The sequence below is a fragment of the Eumetopias jubatus genome, unplaced genomic scaffold (genome assembly GCF_037043125.1).
Source record: "Eumetopias jubatus isolate StellerSeaLion01/CBP00866 unplaced genomic scaffold, mEumJub1_p1.0 scaffold_1, whole genome shotgun sequence".
Taxonomy (NCBI): domain Eukaryota; kingdom Metazoa; phylum Chordata; class Mammalia; order Carnivora; family Otariidae; genus Eumetopias; species Eumetopias jubatus.
In genome coordinates, this window is record NW_028274807.1 from 208,836,679 (window position 1) to 208,848,454 (window position 11,776).

Below are 11,776 nucleotides of genomic sequence, written 5' to 3' on the forward strand. Positions count from 1 at the left end.
GAGAGCCTAGGCCAGGCTGGGAAGAGGTCAGGGGTCAGGACCAGAGGTTTCCATTCGGCCAGGTGAGGATAGGCTGGTCAAAGGTCAGGGTCATTTAGGGGGGACTGTGTCTAAGTGCACAGCGCCTGACCTGATTAGCCGATGAATGAATGCATGAGAGGCCAGAGACAGGTGCCCAGCTGGACCCTGGGCCCCTGGCCCCCCGGTCCTTGGTCTAGCAGAGGCTGCTGATTTCACTCTTACTGCACCCCCACTTGCAGCAGTTGCTGGAGAGGCCCGCCACGACATCACGGCCACCACGCAGAGCCCCCGGAGTCCCCTGCCAGCCAGGTTGGCTCCCATAGAAAGCCCAGGGGTACTTGGTCAGGGCCAACCACTCGCTGGAGGCTACTGACTCATCCAGCTCACTGTCTGGGTCCGAGTCTGCATCTGGCAAGGGGAAAGATGAAAAGAGTTAGGGCTTGGGGCTCAGTTTCTGTCACACGCAGAGTCTGGCTGGCCCAGCTACTTCGATTCTTGTGATGCAGCCTCATGGTCAAAGGTTTTACTCCATTCAGGCCCAGGTTCCAGCTTTGGTGGGCAAATTATTCAACCTCACTGAGCTTGCCTTTTCTCTCTTGTCATTTCTTTTCTCCTACTCTTTATTGAGAACCTGATGGTTAAGAGCATGTGTTTGGGGGGCACCTGGGTGGCTCCATCAGTTAAGCCTCCGACTCTTGATTTCGGCTCAGGTCATGATCTCAGGGTCATGGATCGAGCTTCACGTAAGGCTCTGCACTCAGTGAAGTGGGGAGTCTGCTTGAGGATTCTGTCTCTCCCTCTCCCTCTCCCTCTGCCCCTTCCCCCCCACTCATGCTATTTCTCTCTCTCAAATCAATAAATACATCTAAATAAAAATAAAAAAATAAAATGGGGCTCTTAAAAAAAAAAAAGAACATATGTTTGGGAGCTGAACTAAGCACCAATCCAGCCTCTCTGAGTTATAATCCTGAGCATATGAATTTACTTCTCTGACTCTTGGTTTCCTTCTCTGCAAAGTGGGGGTACTAATAACTCCTTTCTTCTAGAGTTTTATATGGAGTAAATGAGATAATTAATACCCAAAGAAAAGCTTAGAACAGTGTCTGGCACACGAGAAGCATTCAAAATAGCACTGATCATTTATTGAGCACTTACTATGTGCCAGACACTGTTTTAAAGGATTTAGTGGATTAACTCCTTTATTCCTCACAATGACAACCCCATGAAGTGAGTGCAGCTGTTATCATCTCCAATTTCCAGACGAGAACACCGAGGCACGATTTGGTAGACTAACTTGTGCAAGAAAACTCAGCTATGGGGGTGCTTGGGTGGCTCAGTCGGTTGAGCGTCTGCCTTCGGCTCAGGTCATGATCCCAGGGTCCTGCTCCGCGGGAGGCCTGCTTCTCCCTCTCCCACTCCCCCTGCTTGTGTTCCCTCTCTCGCTGTGTCTTTCTCTGTCAAATAAATAAAATCTTAAAAAAAAGAAAAGAAAGAAAACTCAGCTATGAAGTTGTAGGGCTGCTACTTGAACCCAGGCAGTGCGTCTTTCCAGTCCATATTCATACCATCATCATCACAACCCCCCCTTTTTTTTTTTGGCCAGGCTCCTGCCCCTCATGAAACTAGGCCCCATGCCCCCTGCTTGAGCCCCGACGGAACACCCTGCCCAGTTTAGATGGTGTCCTAATCTGTTTTTGACTCAGTGTTGCCACTTAACCATCCTGGGAGATTCAGGGACCGGGCCTCCTATTTTCAGATAAAGGGGCTCGGAGAGGGTAACCAACTCGTTAGAAAGGTCACCTGCTAGGTGGCAAAATCTGGCCTTGTGTACCCCACACTACCTTCCTCGGAGGTTGAAAAGCACTTCAGTGTCAGTTTCTAAATGGCGTCCCACCTCCCACCCCACCCCCCATCCTAGGAGTTGTGCAAGCAGCAGCCTTGCTTAAGGCAGGCTCACACTCGGCAGGTGCTCCAGAAATAGTAGCTAGTTCTCGGATGACTAGAGGGTGTAGATGGCTTGCCACCCCTATCCCGGCTCTGCTAACTGGCTCGTCCCAGCTCCGCCCAACTTTGAGGCCTGGGCAAGTTCCTCCAGTTGCACGTAGTAGGACAAGGACTCTTCTGCCCCGTCCCTGGCTCTTTGGACCATCCCATGTCCCATCCACTGTCCACCCCCTCCCCCCACACGCTACCTCCCCAGCCTCACCCGTAGCTTCAGGAGCCAGGATGTCCGACCGTCTCCACCGGGAGCCCCCGCAGGTGAAGATGACTGCCCGGATGAATTCCCGGCCGCAAAGCTTCACTCCATAGGGCGATGCCCGGGCCTCAGCCCTCAGCCATAGCTCCCCAGCCAGCACCCACATGGTCAGCAGCAACAGCAGCGGGCGCTTGGCCATGCTGGACAGCAACACCCGGGACTCTGGGGCACAGCGAGGCAACTTCCCTGGGTGTCTGTGACTCTGCTGCCTCCTGGCCCCCTCATTTATACATCCTGGCTCCCCCCACTTGTCATAGAGAAGGCAAGTGACCTCCTTTATCTCCTTCAGCAGAGGGGATACAGGCATGGCCCCCCACCCCGACCTTTCCCATTTCCAGGACCAAGTGATAACATTTAACCATGGCTGGGGTGACGTGGTCCAGCTCACTGTCATCTTCAACAGAAAGGGCGAGAAGGTCTCAGTTCAGCAGAGACCAGGAACCCAGACCCCACCAGATGGGAAGAGAGGACACAGCCAGATACCGCCCCCCCCCCATAGGACCTCCTCCATGAATAATATCAACAATGATAATGAGCATTTCCACAGTATGGGCTGGGCTGTGAGGTCAGGCACCTCTCTAAGTATTTTACATCTACTTAATCCTCCCAATAACCTATGATAATGGTTCTCAAATTTGAGCAAGCCTCAGAATCTCCTGGAGGGCTTGTTAAAACCCTATTTTAAAATAGGGCCCTATTTACAGAGCATCTGAGAAGCTGCATTTGCAACAAATTTCCAGGCTTTGCTGATGCTGCAGTGGTCCAGAAACCACACTTTTGAGAGCCCCTGGACTATGAGATTAGGACTAAGATTATCCCCATATTACAGACAAGGAAACCGAGGCACAGAGTGGTGACAGAAGGTGCCCACGCTCAGCTAGTAAGGGGGTGGGGTGGACATGGAGATTCCAACAGAGCCATCTGGCTCCAGAATCCATGCCCTCCAAGCGAAAATTTTAAGGATCAAAAAAAACTATTATGGAGACAGAGTTTCAATTTTGCAAGATGAAAAGAGTTCTGGAGATGGATGGTGACTGTGCTTGATGTCATCAGGCACTTAAAAATGGTTAAGATGGGGCACCTGGGTGGCTCAGTTGGTTAAGCGACTGCTTTCAGCTCAGGTCATGATCCTGGAGTCCCTGGATCGAGTCCCTGGATCGAGTCCCGCATCGGGCTCCCTGCTCAGCCTGGAGTCTACTTCTCCTTCTGACCCTCCCCCCTCTCATGTGCTCTCTCTCTCTCTCTCAAATAAATAAATAAATAAAATCTTTAAAAAAATGGTTAAGATGGCAAAATGTTATGTGTGTTTTTACACATAAATTAAAAATAAATGAAAATATTAATATTAATATAAAATATATAAAATATATAAAAATAATAATTTAAAAATATTTAATTAATATACATAGAGAAGCTGTGATGTGCTGGGAAACGTTTACAAATGGGTTCTCCAGGAAAAAAAAAAAAGGCCCTGATTTGTAGCAGTTGTTTGTTTCTGGCCAATTTCAAGCTACCAATGTGATGTCAGTGTGGTCGCCAAAGTCCTGCAAAGTTAACCATCAGTTCTCACAAGTCTGTGTCAGCTAGCTCCAGGACACCACCAGAAGGTAAAATTTTTTTTCTATTTTTTTTAATTATTATGTTATGTTAATCACCATACATGACACCATTAGTTTTGGTTGTAGTGTTCCATGGTTCATTGTTTGCGCATAACACCCAGTGCTCCATGCAGAACGTGCCCTCTTTAATACACATCCCCAGGCTAACCCAACCTCCCAACCCCCTCCCCTCTAGAACCCTCAGTTTGTTTTTCAGAGTCCATCGTCTCTCATGGTTCATCTCCCCCTCCGATTTTCCCCCCTTAGAAGGTAAAACTTTAAGAATCAGAAACAGGACATCCAGGACAGCATCGCTCAGGTCAGGAAATAGGTGGTGCCAACAGCACAGACACCCCCACTGCATATCCTCTCTGCTCAGAACCCCGCCCTGACCCCCAGAGGTGGCCGCCATCCTGCCTTCAGTCATCACTGCTTTGCTTTCCGGCACAATTCTAACACTCACATGTGCGTCTCTGAGACAGATGGCTCTTTGTCTCCTTTCCTTTCTGTTTTCATTTTGCGTTCTAACAATTTGAACTTTTGATCAAAGTAGGACACACATGAGGAAAAGTGCACCGATCATAAGGGGACACCTGGAAGAATTTTCACAAACGAAACATATTTTGTAACCACTACTCGGGTCCAGAAAACAACATTTCCAGCCTCTCCCCAAGACAGAGGAATTAGTCTCCATCTTTTGGGAAGGGAGAATTTGGGAGAATTTGTGGACATGTGTTAAAAGTATAGTAATTGAGGGGCGCCCGGGTGGTTCAGTCGTTAAGCGTCTGCCTTCGGCTCAGGTCATGATCCCAGGGTCCTTGGTTCGAGCCCCGCATCGGGCTCCCTGCTCCGCGGGAAGTCTGCTTCTCCCTCTCCCACTCCCCCGCTTGTGTTCCCTCTCGCTGTGTCTCTCTCTGTCAAATAAATAAATAAAATCTTAAAAAAAAAAGTATAGTGATTGAGAAATGCTTTGGATGAAATATTTTAAGGTTATGAGAGGATCCTGTTTCCCTTTTTTTTTTTAAGAGTTACTTATTTTTTTAGAGAGAGAGAGAGAGAGAGTGTGCACGCACAGGGCGGGGGAGGGGGCACAGAGGCAGAGGGAAGGAGAGAGAATCTCAAGCAGGTTCCCCACAGGGAGCCCGACACAGCAGGATCCCACAACCCTAGACCCTAAGATCATGACCTGAGCCGAAATCAAGAGGCATCCAGGCGCCCCGATTCTGTTTCCATTTAAAGTCTAACCACTGATTTTAGCATTCTGGGTGGATCGTGTGTATAGAAATTATTCCCGTGGTGTTTGTTTATTAGTAATTTTCCATTACCCCCTTCCTTCTACATTTACCATTATTTATGATTTGGAATTCTGGAAGGAAGAGCTGTTTCTGTCTCCAGTTATTTGTTTATTCAATCATTTATTTATACCAATATGGACTCGTAAACAGTTATTTTATTCTTTGGGTTATAATCCAATACTGTTGTTATTTATTTTGTTGCCCGAATTGTTCCAGCTGTGGCCATTGGGAACTCTTTCAATTGGTTCCTGCTCTAAGCATTTCATTTCACGCACTGTCCTTTTGACATGACTCCATATTTTTTGTTTGTTTTTGTTTTTTAGTACATCTATTGTCTGGCACAACGAGAAATTTGGGGCTTGTCCTGTGTTTTCCCTGTCCCAGTCCTAGAATCAGCCACTTTCCCAAAGAGAATATGAGATTCCCTTTAATGGAGAATGGCGCTGAGAAGTCAAGATTGGGGTGCTGACTCTGCTCACCACTACTGGGGATGGGGGATGGGCAGGAATGTCATTGCTTCTAGGTCCTCTCAGTTGATAGCATTTTTTTTTTTTTTAATATTGGGGGTAGGGGCGCCTGGGTGGCTCAGTTGGTCCAGTGAATTGTTCGCTTTAACACAGTTAATTTTATGTTATCAATTTCATCCCAATTTAAATAAACAACAATAGGGGCTCTGGTGATGGGCTGAGCTGGGTTGGAATCCCTTCTCTGCCTCTTTCCTGCTGTGTGACCATAGGCAAGTCACTTAACCTCTCTGTACCTTGGTTTTCTCACCTGTAAAATAGGGAAGAGTCAATGAGTGCATCTTAAAACATTCTGTGGCAAGCAGTAAGCAGTAAGTGTCTGCCTTCAGCTCAGATTGTGATCCCGGGGTCCTGAGATCAAGCCCTGCACCAGGCTTCTTGCTCAGCAGGGAGTCTGCTCCTCCTTCTCTCCCTGCTCCTCCCTCCTCCGGCTTGTGCTCTCTCCTCTCTTGATCATTCTCTCTCTCAAATAAATAAATAAAATCTTTAAAAAAAATAAAAATAATGGGGTAAGGGCGCCTGGGTGGGTCAATCAGTTAAGTGTCTGACTCTTGGTTTAGGCTCAGGTCATGATCTCAGGGTTGTGAGATAGAGCCCCACTTTGGGCTCCTGCTCAGCAAGGAGTCTGCTTGTCCCTCTCCCTCTGCTTCTCCCCCTGCCTGCATGCTATCTCTCTCTCAAATAAATAAAATCTAAATAAACTAAAATATTGGGGTAAAATTCCTATACATAGAATTAACCACTTCGATGTTACATGCACACATGTGTTCATAGCAACACTCTTCACAACAGCCAAAAAGCAGAAATGACCCAAATTCCCATCAACAGATGAATGGATAAACAAAATGAGGTAGACCCATACAACGGAAAACAAGTTGGTCATGAAAAGGAATGAAGTTCTGATACATGTTACAATGTTTTGGACAGAGGTGGTGGTTGTACAACATTGTGAATATACTGTATGAGACTGAATTGTTGGCTTTTTTTTTTTTAAGGTTTTATGTATTTATTTGACAGAGTGAGAGAGAGAGCACAAGTAGGCAGAGCGGCAGGCAGAGGGAGGGGGAGAAGCAGGCTCCCTGCTGAGCAGAAAGCCTGATGCGGGGCTCAATCCCAGGACTCTGGGATCATGACCCGAGCTGAAGGCAACCCTTTAACTGACTGAGCCACCCAGGCGCCCCTGAATTGTTCGCTTTAACACAGTTAATTTTATGTTATCAATTTCACCCCAATTTAAATAAACAATAATAGGGGCTCTGGTGATGGGCTGAGCTGGGTTGGAATCCCTTCTCTGCCTCTTTCCTGCTGTGTGACCATAGGCAAGTCACTTAACCTCTCTGTACCTTGGTTTTCTCACCTGTAAAATAGGGAAGAGTCAATGAGTGCATCTTAAAACATTCTGTGGCAAGCAGTAAGCGCTGTTTAAATGTTATTTCTTTTTTTCTTTTTTTTATTTAAGATTTTATTTATTTGACAGAGAGAGACACAGCGAGAGAGGGGACACAAGCAGGGGGAGTGGGAGAGGGAGAGGGAGAGGGAGAGGCAGGCTTCCTGCTGAGCAGGGAGCCCGACGCGGGGCTCGATCCCAGGACCTGGAATCATGACCTGAGCCGAAGGCAGACGCTTAACGACTGAGCCACCCAGGTGCCCCTAAATGTTATTTCTACCTGACACATTCCCTTTGGATTCAAACTTCATTCCTTTGTCCTTTTCTTCGTGACAAACTCCTGGCCTCGCTTGCCGCCTGTGGTGTCTGGGGCCAAGGCAATGCTCCCAAAGGCGGGAGTCATATCTGATTGTACAGCTTTGAAAGGGCTGATGAATAATATGCTCCCCTCCACCTACTCCCCTCCTGGCGACTCTCCAGGGACGCACCCTCTTGCCCTTTTCTCCATATCCCCAATGCCTGGCTCAAGGGCTGGAAAAGATCATGCCAGGAGGTAATTGCTGCCTGTCTGATTTTGACTGGCCCAGAACCAGAAGGCTCCTTTGTGCCTCACACAGAATCAGAGTTTTGAGCGCAATACAGCTGCATTCAAATTCCAGTTCCCGCGAGACCTTGAGCAAGGCGGGGCATCTCTCTGAGTTCATTGGGAAGATGGAGTTAATAAGTATATTTCCTTCACGGGGCTGTTTGGGGACTTTGGTGAAATTATGCAAAGCGCTCAGCACCACACGTAGCGTACGGCAAGTGCAGTGGGTTGCATGGGACCTGCACAAAGATACCTCCACGTCCTAACCCTCGGGAACTTTGAACATTATATTATTTGGGAAAAAGGTCTTTGCATATGTAATTAAGGACTTAGAGATGAGATCATCCTGGATTATCTGGTTGGACCCTAAATCCAAGGACAGGTGCTGAAAACACAGACAGAAGAGATAAGGCCATGGGAAGACAGAGGCAGAGATTGGAGTGATGTACACAAAGCAGCCAAATCATGTCTGGAGCTACCAGAGGCTGGAAGAGACGTGGAAGGATATTCCCGTAGAGCTGAGGGAGCATGGCCTTGCTGACACCTTGATTTCAGACTTCTGGGCTCTAGAACTGGTTTTTTTGTTTGTTTGTTTGTTTGTTTGTTTGTTTAAAGACTTTATGCATTTGAGAGAGAGGAGAGAGACAGTGAGAGCACAAGCAAGGGGAGAGGCAGAGGGAGAGGGAGAAGCAGCCTCCCTGCTGAGCTGGGAACCCGACGTGGGGCTCGAGCCCAGGACCTGGAGATCATGACCTGAGCTGAAGGCAGATGCTTAACCATCTGAGCCACCCAGGGGCCCCTGGGCTCTAGAACTGTAAGAGAATAAATTGCCATTTTTGTAAGCCACACAATTTGTGGCAAACTGTAAGAACAGCCATAGGAAGCTAATACATAAGAATCAGGGGGTGCCTGGTGGCTCAATTGGTTGAGCATCTGCCTTCTGCTCACATCATGATCCCGTGGTCCTGGGATCAAGTCCCTCCTTGGGCTCTCTGCTCCCTGGGGAGCCTGCTTCTCCCTCTCCCTCTGTCCCCCCGCTTGTGCTCTCTCTCTCTCTATCTCAAATAAATGGATAAAATCTTTAAAAAAAACAAAGACTCGGGAAATGTTATGTGCTCCCAATATCATTATTATTTTCATCATCATCATTATTTCTGGTCAGCATAAAAATGCACCCAACTGGGGCCCCTGGGTGGCTCAGTGGTTAAGCGTCTGCCTTCGGCTCAGGCCATGATCCCAGGGTCCTGGGATCGAGCCCTGCATCGGGCTCCAGGCTCAGCGGGAAGCCTGCTTCTCCCTCTCCCACTCCCCCTGCCTGTGTTCCTTCTCTCACTGTGTCTCTGTCAGATAAATAAATAAAATCTTTAAAAAAAAAATGCACCCAACTTTTACTAATCCCAAACAAAGCCACTCTCTCCAAACTTCTTAACTAATCCTATTTCTGAACGGTCAATACATTCTGGTGGGTCAAGAAACAAAAAGTATAAGAATGTTTATGTTGCAGTGTCTCCCTCCCAACCTCAGACCCCTCCTTTCCCCTACAGGTAACCCACTGCTCTTGATTTCCTGAATATCTTTCTTTGCTTCTTCTTCTTCTTTTTTTTAAATAAAGATTTATTTATTTATTTAGTATTTTAAGATTTTTATTTATTTATCTGACAGAGAGAGAAAGAGAGCACAAGCAGGGGGAGAAGCAGAGGGAGAGGGAAAAGCAGACTCCCCACTGAGCAGGGAGGCCCATGCAGGGCTCGATCCCGGGATCCTGAGATCATGACCTGAGCCAAAGGCATATGCTTAACCGATTGAGCCACCCAGGCGCTCCTATTTATTTATTTTTAATGTTTTATTTATTTGAGACAGAGACAGAGAGAGTACGAGTGGGGGAAGGGGTAGAGGGAGAGGGACAAGCGGACTCTTTACTGAGCAGGGAGCCCAACTCAGGGCTCGATCCCAGGACCCTGAGATTATGACCTGAGCCGAGGTCAGATGCTTAAACCGACTGAGCCACCCAGGGGCCCCGGATTTATTTATTTTAGAGAGAGACAGAGTGCTTGAGCAGAGGGAGAGGCAGAGGGTGAGGGAGCTGAGCTTGAAGCTGGACGTGGGGCTCAGTTCCAGGACCCCGAGATCATTACCTGAGCCGAATTCAAGAGTCAGCTGCTTAACCAACTGACTAGCTAGGCGCCCCCTGAGTATCTTTCCAGAATTTCTGTGCACCCGTATAAACAAATATGAATATAGGTTCTATTACCCCCCCACACACATCTGCTTTTACATAAAAGGGAGCATTTAAAATTGTTTATTGTGGGGGCGCCTGGGTGGCTCAGTTGGTTAAGCGGCTGCCTTCGGCTCAGGTCATGATCCCAGGGTCCTGGGATCGAGCCCCGCATCGGGCTCCCTGCTCAGCAGAGAGCCTGCTTCTCCCTCTCCCTCTGCCTGCCGCTCTGCCTACTTGTGCTATCTCTCTGTCAAATAAATAAATAAATAATATCTTTTAAAAATAAAATTGTTTATTGTGGTAAAATACACATAATATAAAATATGTCATTTTAACCAGTTTTAAGTGTCTTGTTCAGTAGCATTAAGTACATCACATGGTTGTGCGGCTGCCACCACCAACCATCTCCAGAGCTCTTCATCTTCCCAAACTGAAACTCTGTCCCCACTAAATACTAACTCCCCATTTCCCCCCCTTTCCTCTCAGCCCCTGATGCCCACCATCCTCCCTTTTTGTTTCTATGGATTTGCCTATTCTATGTACCTTGTCTAAGTAGACTCATATGGTATTTGTCCTTTTGTGTCTGGCTTCTTGCACTTAGCACAATGTTTTCAAGTTCAACCACGTGGTAGCCTGCATCAGAATTTCAATTCAAGTTCGCATGCTTTACACATTCTGCTACACCTTTTCCCCCACCACTTAACAAATGCTGGAGATCTCCCCTTATTAAAATTCTCTTCAGGGGCGCCTGGGTGGCTCAGTCGGTTAAGCATCTGACTCGTGATTTTGGCTCAGGTTATGATCTTAGGGTTGTGAGATTGAGCCCCGCATCAGGGTCCGCGTTGGGCGTGGAGCTTACTTCAGATTCTCTCTCTTCCTCTCCGTCTGCTCCTCCCCCACTTCTGAAAAAATAAATAAAACTCTCTTCATACACTCTTGTTAGTTTTCTACACCTACAGAGTATTCTGCTGTGTGGATGCCCCATAGTTAACTTCACCCCCAGAGACAGACATTTTTTCATCCATTTTTTTAAAAAGATTTTATTTATTTATTTGACAGAGAGAGAGAGCACAAGCAGGGGGAGCGGCAGGCAGAGGGAGAAGCAGGGTCCCCACTGAGCAGGGATTCCCGATGTGGGGCTCGATCCCAGGACCCTGGGATCATGACCTGACCTGAAGGCAGCCGCTTAAACAACTGAGCCACCCGGGCGCCCCTCATCCATGTGTTTTTAAACTAACACTGCAGTGAAAAACCTTGTAGAAACATTAGTTCACACACAGGCAAGTGTTATCAGTAGAAAAATTCCCCAAAGTGAGATTTCTGGCTTGAAGAATACGTGCACTTGTGCCTTTTAAATATTTTATTTATTATTATTAGTTTTTAAAGATTTTATCTATTTGAGAGAAAGAGAGAGAGAATGAGAGGGAGGGCAGAGGGAGAAGCAGACTCCCGCTGAGCCGGGAGCCAAATGAGGGACTCGATCCCAGGATCCCAGGACCACGACCTGACCTGAAGGCAGACGCTTAACCAACTGAGCCACCTAGGTGCCCCGTGCTTTTTTTTTTTTTTTTTTAAGATTTATTTATTTATTTGAGAGCGAGCGAGCAGGGGGATGGGTAGAGGGAAAGGGAGAGAATCTCAAGCCGACTCCCTGGTGAGCATGGAGCCCAAGGTCACAACCCTGAGATCATGACCTGAGCCAAAATCAAGTGTCCAATGCTTAACCGACTGAGCCACCCAGGCGCTTCTGTGCGTTTGTGCTTTTAATAGATATTTCCAAATGTTCCTTTTGGGGAACAGATTAATTCACACTCCCTCCAGCAACTAGTAAGGGTTCTGTTTCTCTATAGCCTCACCAACAGAGTGTATCAACCTTTGGATTTTTGCCAG

The 11,776-nt window shown here is 47.4% G+C and overlaps 1 protein-coding gene across 2 annotated transcripts; it reads right to left on the reverse strand.

Moving 5' to 3' along the window:
- Positions 1–28: 28 nt before the first annotated feature.
- RLN3 (relaxin 3) lies at positions 29–2,417 on the reverse strand. Of its 2 annotated transcripts, none has more exons than XM_028088776.1 (2): positions 2,224–2,417; positions 29–440 (listed from the first exon to the last, which is right to left on the reverse strand). In XM_028088776.1, the coding sequence occupies exons 1-2, from the start codon at positions 2,415–2,417 to the stop codon at positions 215–217; spliced, it is 420 nt and encodes a 139-aa protein (XP_027944577.1). In that variant the 3' UTR covers positions 29–214. The 2 variants fall into 2 exon arrangements, with proteins under 2 accessions (XP_027944577.1, XP_087878603.1); XM_088022477.1 differs by having other exon boundaries at positions 29–435; positions 2,219–2,417.
- Positions 2,418–11,776: the final 9,359 nt, after the last annotated feature.

Bases quoted from the DNA above. Each gene is read 5' to 3' on its own strand.
- RLN3 (XM_028088776.1), bottom strand. From the start codon at position 2,417: ATGGCCAAGCGCCCGCTGCTGTTGCTGCTGACCATGTGGGTGCTGGCT. The intron at 441-2,223 runs GGCTGGGGAGGT...CTTTTCATCTTT, and splicing joins GCTCCTGAAGCTACGGGTGA to CCCCTTGCCAGATGCAGACT.